The sequence below is a fragment of the Primulina eburnea genome, chromosome 3 (genome assembly GCF_022965805.1).
Source record: "Primulina eburnea isolate SZY01 chromosome 3, ASM2296580v1, whole genome shotgun sequence".
NCBI classification, from domain to species: domain Eukaryota; kingdom Viridiplantae; phylum Streptophyta; class Magnoliopsida; order Lamiales; family Gesneriaceae; genus Primulina; species Primulina eburnea.
In genome coordinates this window covers 7953838-7971776 of record NC_133103.1, presented here as the reverse complement: position 1 = coordinate 7971776, position 17939 = coordinate 7953838, and the positions used below count along the sequence as shown (strand labels likewise).

General features: G+C 28.4%; 1 protein-coding gene across 2 annotated transcripts; it reads left to right on the top strand.

Moving 5' to 3' along the window:
* The first annotated feature begins 11386 nt into the window (after positions 1-11386).
* LOC140825951 (putative clathrin assembly protein At5g35200) lies at positions 11387-17208 on the top strand. 2 transcript variants are annotated; one of them, XM_073188013.1, is made up of 16 exons: positions 11387-11509; positions 12140-12259; positions 12351-12420; positions 12521-12618; positions 13477-13618; positions 13702-13802; positions 14174-14257; positions 14386-14436; positions 14528-14593; positions 14673-14738; positions 14847-14927; positions 15020-15097; positions 15591-15746; positions 15863-15938; positions 16359-16477; positions 16598-17208. In XM_073188013.1, the coding sequence occupies exons 2-16, from the start codon at positions 12161-12163 to the stop codon at positions 16985-16987; spliced, it is 1677 nt and encodes a 558-aa protein (XP_073044114.1). In that variant the 5' UTR covers positions 11387-11509; positions 12140-12160; the 3' UTR covers positions 16988-17208. The 2 variants fall into 2 exon arrangements, with proteins under 2 accessions (XP_073044114.1, XP_073044115.1); XM_073188014.1 differs by having other exon boundaries at positions 11464-11609.
* Positions 17209-17939: the final 731 nt, after the last annotated feature.

Sequence of the window (17939 nt, the reverse complement as noted above, 5' to 3'; positions counted from 1 at the left end):
TTAATAATAGTTAATATTTCTAAAAGTAGGATAAAGTTTAGACTTGAAGATATATATAAATACACATTCTTAAGCATGACAGGATATATGTTAATAAAACGAGGAGTTTATATTTTGAAAATTTAATATATATGAAATTATTTTTGTAATTTTCCCATCAACAAAATGATACTGCGATTTTTTATACATAACTAACGTTGCTTTAACTGATAATGCGATATTTTTTACAAAAACTAGTCATGTTTAAAAGCATGCTTGATGGATTTTTCTTTGTTACATAGTTGTACGTGCAGTGACTGAGGAATCATGTAATTTGTGTCGGCAGAATAGAGCCAAATTAAAATGGAATGGAGAAGAAGGAGAGAGTACTAGAGTCAAATCAATAAATACACAGACTTCGAAATCCATTCAAAAGTAACTGAACACAACGCGTAATGAAGTCTTGAATTAATTTTTAACCAAATTCTTCGGACATGATATATGCGAATGATCATAATTTTGACTCGAGTTCAACAATAATTAAAAATAAAAATAATCATATTATCCATATATCTTACGTTTTATCACGCTTATCCATAAATTCTTATTATATCATCGATCCCAGCATCCAAAAGGTGGTAATTACGACGAAGTCCAATAGTCAGTGTTTTTCATTGATACAGATGAACTTGTATTTTTTATCAAAATGAATGGTTCTGCAATCTAATATTTTATTGAGAGTTTATAAATTAATTCATTGAAACGGGGGAACTGAATCCCTGCTGTGCATATGGCCTATTTTTTTGCTGTGGAAATAAAGTATAAATTTAGGATTTTACTGTTCTCAAACATAAGCTAACACTCTATATTTTTATCTTTTGTCTTGTTGGACCATCGATTTTGCCTTTTTTCTTTGGGGGGATAACTCTAATTCTCCTTTTCTCCCTCGGTTCTTGTTGTAGTACCAGACGGATCTTTGGGTTAATAAACCATTGAATATTGTTTTTTTTTTCTTTCTTATTTATAATTTAAAATATTGAAACGTCGATTTCGGAAAAATAACCCTAGATTAAATCCCTAAAATGATAAAACTTTGGGGTAGAAAGCCTGCTTTTTTAACTTTGGAAGTAAATGAAAACCTTTTTGAAGTAACGTAATTTTATTACAATATAATAATATTTATAAATATTTTATGTAGAAAAATCATAATTAGGTAAAATAATAAATCCTTAACATCTTAATATAACCAAAAAAAAAAGAAAAACTAGCTAGTAACAATGATTGTGTGCATATGAATTAAATATTATATCTATTATAGATACAAAAATTTTAATAATTTAAAATAGAATTAAAAACCCATTTTTCTTGGTACATAACTACGCTAGTAAAATTTGAATTATTTAATCGCAATTAAAAAAAGAGTTCTTTAAACTTTTATAGACCGGAAAAATGAATTATTTAAAGGGTAATTTGTAGAAAAATACATCTGTGCAAGATTAATTTAAGATTCAGTACCCAACAGTTTTTTTTTTAAATTTAGTACCTGACAAAACACCAACTTAGCTTTTACTACATATTTCATGCATTTTTACATTTTTACCCTTTCAATTAATAAAAAAAGTATATAAATACTTATTTTGGTTGCACATCTTCTCTTTCCACTCATCAATCCCGATTCATTTGGATGACTTGTATATTTAATTTAAATATTTTTTATTAAAAAAAAAACAAATTCACAACTAATTGAATTTTTTGAAATACTTAGTTTTACTTATGAAATACTTAATTTCAATTTTAAAATACTTGATTTAGTAAATGAAATACTCAGAATGTTTATTAAAAACTGGATATTCGAATATGCATTTAAATAAAAACCGCAACTAATTGAATTTTTTGAAATACTTAGTTTTACTTGTAAAATACTTAATTTCAATTTTAAAATACTTGATTTAGTAAATGAAATACTCAGAATGTGTATTAAAAACCTGGATATTCGAGTATGCATTTTAAAAAAAAAACTTTACGCAAATAATTGAATTTTTTGAAATACTTAGTTTTACTTATGAAATACTTAATTTAAATTTTAAAATACTTGATTTAATAAATGAAATACTCAGAATTTGTATTAAAAAGCTGGATATTCGAATATGCATTTAAAAAAAATCGTAACAAACTGAATTTTTTGAAATACTTAGTTTTACTTGGGAAATACTTACTTTTAATTTTAAAACTACTTGATTTAGAAAATGAAATACTCAGAATGTGTATTAAAAACTGGATATTCGAATATGCATTTTAAAAAAAAAAACAAATTCGCAACTAATTGAATTTTTGAAATACTTAGTTTTACTTATGAAATACTTAATTTTAATTTTAAAATACTTGATTTATTAAATGAAATACTCAGAATGTGTATTAAAAAGCTGGATATTCGAATATGCATTTAAAAAACAAAAACAAATTCGCAACTAATTGAATTTTTTGAAATACTTAGTTTTATTTGTGAAATACTTAATTTAAATTTTAAAATACTTGATTTAGTATATGAAATACTCAGAATGTGTATTAAAAAGCTGGATATACGAATATGCATTTTAAAAAAAAATCGTAACTAACTGAATTTTTTGAAATACTTAGTTTTACTTATGAAATACTTACTTTTAATTTTAAAACTACTTGATTTAGAAAATGAAATACTCAGAATGTGTATTAAAAACTGGATATTCAAATATGCATTTAAAAAAAAACAAATTCGCAAATAATTGAATTTTTGAAATACTTAGTTTTACTTATGAAATACTTAATTTTAATTTTAAAATATTTGATTTATTAAATGAAATACTCAGAATGTGTATTAAAAAGCTGGATATTCGAATATGCATTTAAAAAACAAAAATAAATTCGTAACTAATTGAATTTTTTGAAATACTTAGTTTTATTTGTGAAATACTTAATTGTAATTTTAAAATACTTGATTTAGTAAATGAAATACTCAGAATGTGTATTAAAAAACTGGATATTCGAATATGCATTTAAAAAACAAAAATAAATTTGTAACTAATTGAATTTTTTGAAATACTTAGTTTTATTTGTGAAATACTTAATTGTAATTTTAAAATACTTGATTTAGTAAATGAAATACTCAGAATGTGTATTAAAAAACTGGATATTCGAATAAACATTTAAAAAAAAAAATCGCAACTAATTGAATTTTTGAAATACTTAGTTTTACTTGTGAAATACTTAATTTTAATTTTAAAATACTTGATTTAGTAAATGAAATACTCAGAATGTGTATTAAAAAGCTAGATATTCGAATATGCATTTAAAAAAAAAAAAACAAATTCGCAACTAATTGAATTTTTTGAAATACTTAGTTTTACTTGTGAAATAATTAATTTCAATTTTAAAATACTTGATTTTGTAAATGAAATACTCAGAATGTGTATTAAAAAACTGGATATTCGAATATACAACGCAAGTTCACCAAATGCTCGCATTTCCATCCAAGATTCATTTGGATGAAATGTTTATTTCATTTAATTATTTTTTTTTGTTAAAAATCAAATTCGCAACTAAGCATTGAACTTTTTCAAGTACCTAGTTTTACTTGCGAAATACCTAATTTCAATTTTAAAATACTTGATTTGGTAAATGAGATACTCAGAATGAGTATTAAAATACTGGAAATTCGAATATGCAACGTAAGTTCACCAAATGCTCGCATTCTATCCAATATGCATTTGGATGACATGTTCATTTTATTTATATATTTTCTTTATTTTTTTTTAAAAAAAATCGCAACTAAGTATTGAACTTTTTCAAGTACTTAGTTTTATCTGCGAAATAATTAATTTCAGTTTTAAAATACTTGATTTGGTAGATGAGATACTCATAATGAGTATTAAAATACTGGATATTCGAATATGTAGCGTAAATTCACCAAGTGCTCACGTTTCCATCCAAGATGCATTTGGATGACATGTTCAAGGACTTTTCAGCAGCCACAAAGCTTTGAAAAAGAAAAAAGGCTTAGAGCGAAGATTTGAAGATTTCCGGACAATGTTCTTTAAGAGAATATCCCGTGATAGGAACAAGTAACTTAATCCGTGTATTTAAAATTTACAGATAAATATGAAGTCGGATATACGTCGATAGTCATAGTTCAGTAGGTCGAAAGCTAGTGGATTTAATAAAACGACATGCAATTCACCATTGATAAATAATTAAAGAGATTTAATTACTTCACTGAGTTGAATTATTTTGGCATAGCTTGAGAGGGCGTGTTCAATTGGATATGAAATCTCGTCGAAAGCATAGATCATTGTCGAACCAATTAAGTAGTTTAGCGATGGGTAAATGAAATACTTAGAATGTTGTATTAAAATACTGGATATTCGAATATGTAACGTAAGTTCACCAAATGCTCGCATTTTCTTTCAAGATACATTTGGATGACATGTTCATTTCATTTTAATATACTTGATTTAGTAAATGAAATACTCAGAATGTGTATTAAAAAATTGGATATTCGAATATGCATTTAAAAAAAAAAATCGCAACTAATTGAATTTTTTAAATACTTAGTTTTACTTGTGAAATACTTAATTTTAATTTTAAAATACTTGATTTAGTAGATGAAATACTCATAATGTGTATTAAAAATTGGATATTCAAATATGCATTTAAAAGAAACAAATTCGCAACTAATTGAATTTTTTGAAATACTTAGTTTTACTTGTGAAATAATTAATTTCAATTTTAAAATATTTGATTTTGTAAATGAAATACTCAGAATGTATATTAAAAAAATGGATATTCGAATATGCATTTAAAAAAAAGTCGCAACTAATTGAATTTTTTGAAATAATTACTTTTAGTTGTGAAATACTTAATTTTAATTTTTAAAATACTTGATTTAGTAAATGAAATACTCAGAATGTGTATAAAAAACCGGATATTCGAATATACAACGCAAGTTCACCAAATGCTCGCATTTCCATCCAAGATCTATTTGGATGACATGTTCATTTCATTTAATTATTTTTTTTATTGTTAAAAAAATAATTTCGCAACTAAGCATTGAACTTTGTCAAGTACTTAGTTTTACTTGCGAAATACCTAATTTCAATTTTAAAATACTTGATTTGTTAAATGAGATACTCAGAATGAGTATTAAAATACTGAAAATTCGAATATGCAACGTAAGTTCATCAAATGCTCACATTCTATCCAAGATGCATTTGGATGACATGTTCATTTTATTTAGATATTTTCTTTATTTTTTTTTTAAAAAAAATTCGCAACTAAGCATTGAACATTTTGAAGTTTTGCTCGATCACTAAGAATTTTACAATGAAAGTTTTGCTCGATCACTAAACATGGAACATTTTGAAGTACTTACTTTTATTTGCGAAATACCTAATTTTAATTTTAAAATAATTGATTTGGTAATTGAGATACTCATAATATGTGATAGAATACTGGATATTCGAATATGCAACGTAAATTCAGTCATGATTGGCCAGTATTTTAATACAACATTCTAAGTATTTCATTTACCCCTCGCTAAACTACTTAATTCGTTCGACAATGATCTATGCTTTCGACGAGATTTCATATCCAATTGAACACGCCCTCTCAAGCTATGCCAAACTAATTCAACTCAGTGAAGTAATTAAATCTCTTTAATTATTTATCAAGGGTGAATTGCATGTCGTTTTATTAAATCCACAAGCTTTCGACCTACTAAACTATGACTATCGACGTATATCCGACTTCATATTTATCTGTAAATTTTAAATACACGGATTAAGTTACTTGTTCGTATCACGGGATATTCTCTTGAAGAACATTGTCCGGAAATCTACAAATCTTCGCTCTAAGCCTTTTTTCTTTTTCAAAGCTTTGTGGCTGCTGAAAAGTCCTTGAACATGTCATCCAAATGCATCTTGGATGGAAACGTGAGCACTTGGTGAATTTACGCTACATATTCGAATATCCAGTATTTTAATACTCATTATGAGTATCTCATCTACCAAATCAAGTATTTTAAAACTGAAATTAATTATTTCGCAGATAAAACTAAGTACTTGAAAAAGTTCAATACTTAGTTGCGAATTTTTTTTAAAAAAAATAAAGAAAATATATAAATAAAATGAACATGTCATCCAAATGCATCTTGGATAGAATGCGAGCATTTGGTGAACTTACGTTGCATATTCGAATTTCCAGTATTTTAATACTCATTCTGAGTATCTCATTTACCAAATCAAGTATTTTAAAATTGAAATTAGGTATTTCGCAAGTAAAACTAGGTACTTGAAAAAGTTCAATGCTTAGTTGCGAATTTGATTTTTAACAAAAAAAAAAATAATTAAATGAAATAAACATTTCATCCAAATGAATCTTGGATGGAAATGCGAGCATTTGGTGAACTTGCGTTGTATATTCGAATATCCAGTTTTTTAATACACATTCTGAGTATTTCATTTACAAAATCAAGTATTTTAAAATTGAAATTAATTATTTCACAAGTAAAACTAAGTATTTCAAAAAATTCAATTAGTTGCGATTTGTTTTTTTTTAAATGCATATTCGAATATCCAGCTTTTTAATACACATTCTGAGTATTTCATTTACTAAATCAAGTATTTTAAAATTAAAATTAAGTATTTCACAAGTAAAACTAAGTATTTCAAAAAATTCAATTAGTTGCGATTTTTTTTTTAAATGTATATTCAAATATCCAGTTTTTTAATACACATTCTGAGTATTTCATTTACTAAATCAAGTATTTTAAAATTACAATTAAGTATTTCACAAATAAAACTAAGAATTTCAAAAAATTCAATTAGTTACGAATTTATTTTTGTTTTTTAAATGCATATTCGAATATCCAGCTTTTTAATACACATTCTGAGTATTTCATTTAATAAATCAAGTATTTTAAAATTAAAATTAAGTATTTCATAAGTAAAACTAAGTATTTCAAAAATTCAATTATTTGCGAATTTGTTTTTTTTTAAATGCATATTTGAATATCCAGTTTTTAATACACATTCTGAGTATTTCATTTTCTAAATCAAGTAGTTTTAAAATTAAAAGTAAGTATTTCACAAGTAAAACTAAGTATTTCAAAAAATTCAGTTAGTTACGATTTTTTTTTTTAAATGCATATTCGAATATCCAGCTTTTTAATACACATTCTGAGTATTTCATTTACTAAATCAAGTATTTTAAAATTTAAATTAAGTATTTCACAAATAAAACTAAGTATTTCAAAAAATTCAATTAGTTGCGAATTTGTTTTTGTTTTTTAAATGCATATTCGAATATCCAGCTTTTTAATCCACATTCTGAGTATTTCATTTAATAAATCAAGTATTTTAAAATTAAAATTAAGTATTTCATAAGTAAAACTAAGTATTTCAAAAATTCAATTAGTTGCGAATTTGTTTTTTTTTTTAAATGCATATTCGAATATCCAGTTTTTAATACACATTCTGAGTATTTCATTTTCTAAATCAAGTAGTTTTAAAATTAAAAGTAAGTATTTCACAAGTAAAACTAAGTATTTCAAAAAATTCAGTTAGTTACGATTTTTTTTTTAAATGCATATTCAAATATCCAGCTTTTTAATACACATTCTGAGTATTTCATTTACTAAATCAAGTATTTTAAAATTTAAATTAAGTATTTCATAAGTAAAACTAAGTATTTCAAAAAATTCAATTAGTTGCGTAAAGTTTTTTTTTAAAATGCATACTCGAATATCCAGGTTTTTAATACACATTCTGAGTATTTCATTTACTAAATCAAGTATTTTAAAATTGAAATTAAGTATTTTACAAGTAAAACTAAGTATTTCAAAAAATTCAATTAGTTGCGGTTTTTTTTTAAATGCATATTCGAATATCCAGTTTTTAATAAACATTCTGAGTATTTCATTTACTAAATCAAGTATTTTAAAATTGAAATTAAGTATTTCATAAGTAAAACTAAGTATTTCAAAAAATTCAATTAGTTGTGAATTTGTTTTTTTTTAATAAAAAATATTTAAATTAAATATACAAGTCATCCAAATGAATCGGGATTGATGAGTGGAAAGAGAAGATGTGCAACCAAAATAAGTATTTATATACTTTTTTTATTAATTGAAAGGGTAAAAATGTAAAAATGCATGAAATATGTAGTAAAAGCTAAGTTGGTGTTTTGTCAGGTACTGAATTTAAAAAAAAAACTGTTGGGTACTGAATGTTAAATTAATCTTGGACAGATGTATTTTTTTACAAATTACCCTTATTTAAACTTGTAGCTCACTAATTAAGTATTATATCGGTGAAAAAGGTTTAAGGTGTTTTCGAAAATAGATTTCAAGGTCTTTTCGAAGATATATATTATGTTTATGCAATAATAAATAAAATATTTCTTTATCGTATTATTTTTTTATTTATACATGGAAATAGATATACTTTGAAACGTTCTGCTTGTATCTATTATTATAAATAGAAAAATGATTTATGTTGTATTTGATTTATTTGAGGCATGTATAGTGGTTGATGTATTTGAAAACAAGAAGATTATTGAACTCTCTACATCTAAAACTCACTTCGGATTTAATTTGTTTTCTTGTCTATAAATGAACTTAGTTTTTATTCAATAAATATTAGTACAATTTCACACACACCATTCATGGATTATATTTTAATATTTAATATTTTTTCTATGTAGAGATTATATTGAAACTAAAAATCTTTAGAGATTATTATTTTTATAATATTTTCTAATAATTATTTAAATATGATGATATTATCTAATTATAAATTTATTATGTTTTCTAATAATTTTCTCTACAGTTAAATTTGAATAAAATTGAATTATTATATTTTAGTGAATTTACTACGATAATTTTGTTTTTACTTTTATTTTGGAATATTGGACAATATATAGAATTATAAAGAAGAATATTTTTGTACACATTAAAAAATAAACCATAGCACCAAAAATTAAATTATTTATAAGATCTTCATGCTTAATAATAATATAGTAAAGTAATTACCTAATATGTGATAATATAGGTATTATAAAAACTAGACGGTTCACGAGTCAATTTTGCTACACGAATCTCTGACCCGATATAATATATGAAAAATATTATTTTTTATGTCAAAAATATTATTTTTCATTATAAATATAGATTAGATTATCCGTTTCATGAATAATGAATCCATCTTACAATAAATCTACTCTTTATTTGACCCGGCTAGCTCACTGTATATAGTTACAGTGTGTTTGGCAATTCGGATTTGGGAGTATTTCATGGGATTTGGATTTCAAAATCCTATTTTTACTGTTTGGCAAGATGTTAAAAAAAAAAAGATTTGGATTTGCTTAGGATTTCATGGGATTTAATGGGATTTCAACAAGTATATCCAAATCCCATCAAATTTGATAAGATTTGGTGGGATTTGGATTTTAAAAACATAAAATTACTTTTTTATCCAACACATCATTCTCCACCAAAAGTTTATAAGGGTAGTTTAGTAAAATTTTAAAATTCCAAATTCGAATCTTTTTCTCCAAACAGAATGGATTTTAATACTATTTTTAATAATCCAAAACAAAGAATTCTCAAATCCATCCAATTCATTCCAACCACAAAACCTCTCATCCTGTGTCAACAACTGTTACTCTTTTTAGGGAATATTCCATTTTCTCAATACGTGTGATAACATACCATAGCCATTGTATACAAATCACAAAAAGATGAACCGAATTTTACCAAGTGACAAGTCGACGTTGAGTAATCTCAAAATTTTCAGATTTTATAATTTTTGCACACATTATTTTTTCTGTATCAAATTCAAAAGGCCTCATTCTCTTCGTGATTATCGCATACTTGTGCATTTTTTTTCATCTTTTTTTTTTTCAAAAATTTATTGCTATAATATATTTTTTAGTACAACGGTTACATCTTATTGAATTATTAAACTATTGCCATCCAACTTTAAAATATTTTATTGAGATATTATTCCGAAATTGTTTGTTTGTACTTTTTAATACTCTAAATGTTTGAAAAAGAAATAGATTATTTAATGTTATACTTGAAATATTTCTTTCAAATGATGTTGTAAAAAATGTTAATCTTTAGAATATCTAACATATATATCAACTCTTATAAAAATATGAGATATTTGCATGATCTTGAAGGATTTCTTCCATATGAGTTTTAAAAAATATTAGTCTTTAGAGTATCAAAATATATATCGACTCCTATAAAAATGTGAGAGACTCATATGATCTAAAAATACATATCATTAAATTAATATGTTGAAAAATACTTTTAATATTGCATATAATAACTCGAAAGAAATCGAAAACTCAATGATCATGTTTCGCTTTTTTATTTTTGCTCAACCCTAGGTGAAGATTACAAATTATTACTAAAAATTTAAGAGTGGGTCTTATGTGAGACTGTCTCACGGATCATAATCTGTGAGACGGGTCACATATTCACAATAAAAAATAATACTCTTAGCATAAAAAGTATATTTTTGCATGGATGACCTAAATAAAAGATCTATCTGACAAATACGATCTGTGAGACCATCTCACACAAATTTTTGCCAAAATTTAAATCTGAGTTCAAGAAAGCCGAGTCAAAGTTTGTGGGACATAGTAAAAGTTGGACAAAAGTCATAATACTTCATTTGATATTCCAAGATGACCCTTTGATTTCTTTTTTTAGTTTGATATTCAAAAATCTTATTTTTAATTCGAAATTATCGATTTCATCCTCGAAAAGTTTTTAAAAATTTTTATGTAACATTAATTCTAGAGTGAGTCTCGTGTGAGACCGTCTCACGGATCTTAATCTGTGAGACGGGTCAACCCTACCCATATTCACAATAAAAAGTAATACTTTCTCATGGATAATCCAAATAAGAGATTCGTCTCAACAATACGACCCGTGAGACCGTCTCACACAAGTTTTTGCCTTAATTCTATGATATTATCATTTAGGATTTATTTTGTTCGTGGATTTGGGAAGAGTTTTCAAATTAAATTAAAAGATTTAAAAAGTCATAGACCTGAAATGATATTTCTGAGGAGTGCGTTTTAAATTGGATTAAAAAAATTTCGGATTAAATTAAATTTCGTCAAAATAAATAATAATATATAATATCCCAATAAAAAAATATAGAATAATAATAATATATAATCATAAAAATTTGATTCAGGGCTCAATGTTTATAGTGAAGACAAAAAATTTAAGTTGTACTTAACCAGGCTAGCCCTACACAGGTCTACCCGTTTATTCTACGGAAAATCTAACGGCCCAATTTGGAAGAAAGATGTATAATATATGCTCCAACATACTTTGTATGTATATGTTTATATGTATAAAATATATTCAGAATATCAACGCCGACGGGCTATGAGAAAAAATTATTCGGTACAGTCTGGCAGCCAACAAGGAAAAAGACTAGCTCCCTAACTCTCTCTGTCCCTCATTTTTGAGCTCAAGGTCTGACTTTTTTTGGTTTTTTATCTTTAAAATTTTCTCTTAACATTCAAAATTTGAGTTTTTGTTTGTGTCCCCGGGAGTGAAAGATTGAGTCTGTAAGGTGGGTTTATGTGCCGTCTTCGATCTTTTGGTTTTTTCTTGTTGACACAGCGTTTCATGATCAGATTGATTTTCTTGGTGGTATTTTGCTTTATCTTTTGTGGGTTTGTGTTGCTTTGTTGAATTATGTTGTAGAATTGCGGTAAAGTGGTTTTCTTGTGTGATTTAGTTTATATTTTGCCGCTTATTATTATTATTATTTTGCATATTATTGCTTCCTTTTGTATGTTCTTTGTTTTTCTTCTTGTTTCTTTGTTTTGTATGTGGATGCTTTTATATCAATTTATGTAAAGAAGTACGAAAGGATCAATAATCTGGAATCTTGTGTTGATAGTTTGAGTTTATTTCTTGATTTTGATGAAGAGATGGCTTATATTTTTATTCATGTGACAGAAATAGACTGTTTGTTATTTTGAAAATTTCTTTCATGTGATAGATTATGTTCAGTTGTTGGTTAATTGTAAGTCAAGATCGGTTAAAGGAAGTTGGGACTGGTAATTACTCATCTTTTGGATTCTTTTTTTTTCGCAGAATTTATAGTTAAGAGAGAGGATGTCTAGTGGGGGAACGCAGAGCAGTTTAAGAAAAACTCTTGGTGCACTTAAGGATTCCACCACTGTTAATTTGGCGAAAATTAATAGTGACTACAAGGTTATTATAAAAAAAAAAAATCATTTTACATAGAAATTGTTGCTTTTAATAATCAGGATGCCTGATATTGGTTGGGTTTTTGCTCATACAGGAAGTGGACATTGCTGTTGTTAGGGCGACAAATCACGTCGAACGTCCTGCAAAAGAGAAACACATTAGAGGTGGGCATTGATTTATAGATATTGCCTATCTGCCTCTTCTTTCCCGATGATTGTATTTTAAAGGAGGATTCATTTACTGATCATGGTTTGTCATTTTCAGCTGTCTTTTCTTGTGTATTGGCGACACAACCACGAGCAGATGTTGCATATTGCATACATGCTCTTGCAAGAAGGTTGTCGAAGACTCAAAATTGGGCGGTATATCTGCATAAAGATTAACATTAATCTCGGTTATTGTTTAATATATTATCATGTTTAGTTCTCTAACCTTTTGTAACAGTGCAAGTTTGGTAGAGCTGTTGAACTAAGTACGAGAGTTGGTTGTATGATTTTGCTTCTACCATGCAGCGGCTGCTGCTTCTTGTCATAACGTTAATGGGGAAACTTTAAGAAGTTTTAACCTAAAAACTCTGATATAAAGGGAAAGATATGATCATTTTTCAAGAGCTCAAATTTCTTTCAAAAGATTATTGAGAAAAGATGGGAAAGTTGGGGCATCTCACGTCCAAGCAAAACACGTAGGCTGAGAATGCATGTGACACATAGATTCTCGACCTTTGTTTCACTTAGCATGGATTTGAGCTAGTGTTTTTTTATAAAAAGAAAAAACAATTCAACCCATACACATCCGAGATTACATGAATATTTAACTCTCTAGAAAACTACAGCTATTCCACTAAGCTATTTGGTTGGCCGCCAGTGGCCACTCCATGAAACATCTTTTTGTGTTACTCTTTCTAAGAAATGCTTGTACTCATTGTGTATGTAGTGGAGAATAGTGATGCAGCTAAGCAAAGGGTGCTCTTGATTTGTAGGTTTAGATATACTATATTGGTAGTTATGAAGGTTTATATGAACTATAAATGCTTAAGGAGTGTCATTTATTTTTAATATCTTTGATTCTTTGTTTAGTTGTACGGCTATATGTATTTGTGTATATCTGTGCACATATACATTCTACTTCCAATTTTGAGAAACGAGATTACTATTGAGCTTCCACATAATGCTCTTGAGCATGTTATTCTCTATCTTAGCCTCGGTGAGCTTGTTTTGCAGGTGGCCTTAAAAACTTTGATTGTTATTCATCGTGCACTAAGGGAAGTGGATCCTACATTCCAGGAAGAACTTATCAATTATGGTCGGAGCAGAGGCCACATTCTTAACTTAGCAAATTTCAAGGATGACTCCAGTCCAAATGGTAGGGGTTTTATTTTGGATAGTCCTTCAGAGGTACACAAAATAATTAGTTATCGATGAAATGCATCTGCATCACTTGGCCAGCCTGGGACTATTCTGCTTGGGTCCGCTGCTATACATTATATTTGGAGGAGAGGCTGGAGTGTTTTAGAATACTGAAATATGATATAGAGGCTGATCATCTGGTGAGATATCTACCCCTTTCTCTCGTTTTATTTTATTTTATTATACATTCACTGTATTTTTTATGTTTGTGTCGTGCTGTGTTTTTTTTTAAATTTCAATAAAATCTCTCTGCTTGAAATTGATTTAATATCTATATTCCTATCACATTAGAATAAGTTGAAGCCTCCGATTATTATTAAGGTCAAGTACTGGTACGAGTTAGAATATGTGCTTTATGGAGGCCAGTGCTGATTACAGAATTTTGTAATTGATGATTTTTTCCCTGAACTTTAATCTTAATCTCGTTGTGTCTAAACCAGTGAGGCATGAAAACAAATAATTTTTTGTCATTTGTTTTTTTGATTACCACTAAATGCAAGTATTATTTCAGAGAACCAAAGATCTGGACACACCAGAGTTGCTCGAGCATCTACCGTCTTTGCAGCAACTTCTCTTTCGTGTGCTCAGCTGCCAGGTAAATTTATATTTTATTTTTTTCTGAATGTCATCTTTAATATTGGTTTTTCAGGGTACGTTCGATGACCTTGGTTTGATATGTGGACTATCAGATAGTTGAACTTGTATGTTGTTGATGTCATGCAGCCACAAGGAGCAGCAATTCATAATCATGTCATTCAATTGGCCCTTGCAATGGTACGTTAAGTTATATTTTATGTTTATGTTCAGAATAACTAGCTTGCAGTGGACATTGCTATGTGTCATATCTAATGTTTATTATTTTTAGGTTGCTTCGGAAAGTATTAAAATTTACAATGCCATTAGTGATGGTACTGTTAATTTGGTAGACAAGGTACCCTTGTGAACTCTGCTTTTTCTGACTTTCTCCGAGTGCTCTATTACTTAAGTTCTGACGACTTGATTTCTGATAGTTCTTTGAGATGCAAAGGCCTGATGCTCTCAAGGCTTTGGATATATACAGGAGAGCTAGCGTGCAGGTACAACCATCAAACAAAATATAACTTGATTGGTATTTTTACTTTTAGGAATCTCTCTAGAAAATAATTTAGTCATGATATATTTAATTTTATCACGATTATCTCTAGGCTGAAAGATTGTCCGAATTCTATGAAGTATGTAAAAACCTTGATGTTCAACGGGGAGAAAGATACATAAAAATTGAACAGGTTTGACTTCTTAGTTACTTTTTTGTAATTCTTGTCATTCGTTATGACCTGTATATGTATCTCATTTCATTGTTTCGTGATGTGTTGTATAGCCCCCTGCATCGTTTCTTCAAGCCATGGAGGAGTTTGTGAGAGAGGCGCCACGTTCTTCTGCAGTTCGCAAGGGTCTGGTATGTTAGCCTAACTCAACAATCTTTGAACTTTTTCATGTTGGGACATAGTATTCAATTGGGATGTCAATTATATTTTTAGAGACCGACTAGACGAATGTCTTATTTTTTTGTATACATTTTATTTTTATTAATTAATTTCTTTTTTGTCAAAAAAAATTATTATCCATCACTCAACATCCGTCTTTGCATCTGTTAATCGGAGAGTGTGAAATGGTTTTGTAGTAACATTTCCCAATCATATTCATATGGTAAAAGATAAAATGTGAAGTACTTGCTTAGTGCTCACAGTCCACATTGTTGTGTCTCGCTTGCAAGTCTAAACTCATGTGAGCATAGTTCGTGATACAACTTGTTCGTAAAATCTTGTTTTGTGGAGAAGTTCTATGACATCTTAAAGCTGTCCCATTGCTTGAATTGATATATTCCTCTGGAAAGATCGTTGGCAAATGTATTTTACAATTGTTAAAATTAATTGTGCCCAATGAAACAGGCTGATGATAAGCCCAAGGAGATCTTAGCGATAGAATATAAAAAGAGTCCAGAGGTGAAAGAAGAGTGTCCACCATCCCCACCTCCGCCAGAACCGGTAAAAGTAAAAGAACCGGTAAAAGCTGAAGCTCCAGCTGCTGAACTGCCAGATTTTCTTGTATGTGATTAAGATATAGGAGAAGAACCTGAATCTATTTTTTCACTATTAGTTCGGAGATGCCTGTTTTAAGAAATGCAAGCCCTTACCAATCACCACATTTGTCTTTGATACAGGGTCTGAATGATCCTGTTCCCGCTGCAACAGAGTTAGACCAGATGAATGCTTTAGCATTAGCCATTGTACCAGTTGGTGAGATTTTTTCAAATTGAACTGTTCGTGTGGTCTTTTCTGGAGTCCTTTTGTTGTATTCTGGTGAAAGACTTTTGAGAAAATGTTTTATGGGAATAGGATGTATGTTAGGTATATGATTATGTTTTATTGTTAGTGGCAGATGTTTCTAGAAATTATCCCAAAGTGCTGGCCATCACAACATAATATTATAAATCATCATTATTTAGTATGTTATGTTAAAATATGATAATATGTTATCTTGATAAATGGTTAATGTAAGTTATTGCGTTGGAAGATTTGAAAATTCAAAAACAAAATTAAAATAAGAAATCTTTTTTATTCATGGGATCGAAAAACAGATTTCAGATATGGACACCATCAAGGTTTATATGTTTCTGAATGTTGTGGATATAAATAAAGGTTTCGTTGATGATATAGGTTCTCCCGCACAACCAGCTTCCAATGGACCAAACTTGGCAAATGGAACTACAGGCTGGGAGTTGGCACTCGTTACTGCTCCAAGCTCCAATGAGAGCACTGCTGCCTCTAGTAAATTGGTATCAGTCAAATCTTCACTCGATGTTTTTTTGTTACTTCACCGATAAAATTTTAATTTTTTGTTTTCAAACTGCACTTGTGAGAGCCCCTTTTCGTGTTTTCCTCTCATGTTGACAAAGGCTGGAGGGCTAGACAAACTTACATTAGATAGCCTGTACGACGATGCAATCAGAAGAAATAACCAGCAGAATGTGAGTTACAATCCATGGGATCAAGCTCCAATGGCCAACTCTATGATGCCACAAGTCGCACACGGTCCATTCTATGCCTCCAACGCAGTTGCTGCGCCAAATTTTGTTCAGATCGGGGCTATGGCGAATCAGCAACAATCTTTTATGTATTATCCACAACAACAAATGATGTTTATGGGACAACAACCACCACCTTTGATGATTAAGGGACAACAACCACCCATGAATCCGTTTGGAAATACCCATATTGCCAGTGGCCACTCCTACGGCTTAGGTATGGCAGTTCAAGCCAACAATCCTTATTCCGGCCTCATATAAATACGAGAAAATATTTTCTCATCGGAAATACTAGGTGACGAAATACAAACGAGGTTAGGCTTGGGTGACATTTTGGTCCGATATGTGAATCAAGGTTCATTTATGTAATCATATGTTGTGCATTTGAAGTAGATAGATGAAATTCATTGTGTAATAATTTAAGTGTCATAATTTTTGTCTGCGTCAGAGAAGTGGAAATAAACATTTTTGGGCTTGCATTATTCTTGCTACTTTCTTCGGTTGAGCAAGAAATTCTTTCATGTTGTAAACTTGTTCTTTCATATCGAGAAATTTATGGGATGTAGCATATGGGTGGACGGAAAAGAGTCGAAACTCGTCACAATGACCGGTCCAATTTAACCCGGCTTAATCTAAGCAATAAAAAATTTAGGGATTTTGGCAAGAAAGAGCAAAATTGATTGTAAAGCAATAATCGAAATTACAATTGTATTCATTTAATAATTATATCGTAAGATTTTCCAAATCTTAAATTTTTTAATAACATTTTGTCATATATAAAATATTCTGATAATTTTTTTAATATGTTATTTAAACTTTGTTGTTAACAAATTGTACTAGTTTTTTCTTCCTCCAGTGTGTTTATTTTATCATTAAATATATTTGAGTAGGTCTCTTGTGAGATGATATCACGAATCTTTATCTGTAAGACGGGTAACACTATCGATATTCACAGTAAAGAGTAATACTCTTGGCATAAAACAACATATTTTTTCATGGATGACCCAAATAAGAAATCTGTCTCATAAGATACGATTAGTGAGACCGTCGTAAAAAAAATCATGGCTTCTTATTTTTTTATCTTTTATGTTTTTTTTCCTTAGCTAGAAGAAAAGTTTGTCTAGCTATATATCTATTCTCATATAAAAGTTGGTAAGATTTGATAAGTTTGAATCGATTTGAATCAGATAATTTTTTTTGAAAGTTAATTTGG

Excerpts from the sequence above, each read along its gene's own strand:
- LOC140825951 (XM_073188013.1), top strand. The coding sequence starts at position 12,161 with ATGTCTAGTGGGGGAACGCAGAGCAGTTTAAGAAAAACTCTTGGTGCA. Across the intron at positions 14,258-14,385 it reads TTCGTGTGCTCAGCTGCCAG|CCACAAGGAGCAGCAATTCA; the intron begins GTAAATTTATAT and ends GATGTCATGCAG. Across the intron at positions 15,939-16,358 it reads ATTAGCCATTGTACCAGTTG|GTTCTCCCGCACAACCAGCT; the intron begins GTGAGATTTTTT and ends TTGATGATATAG.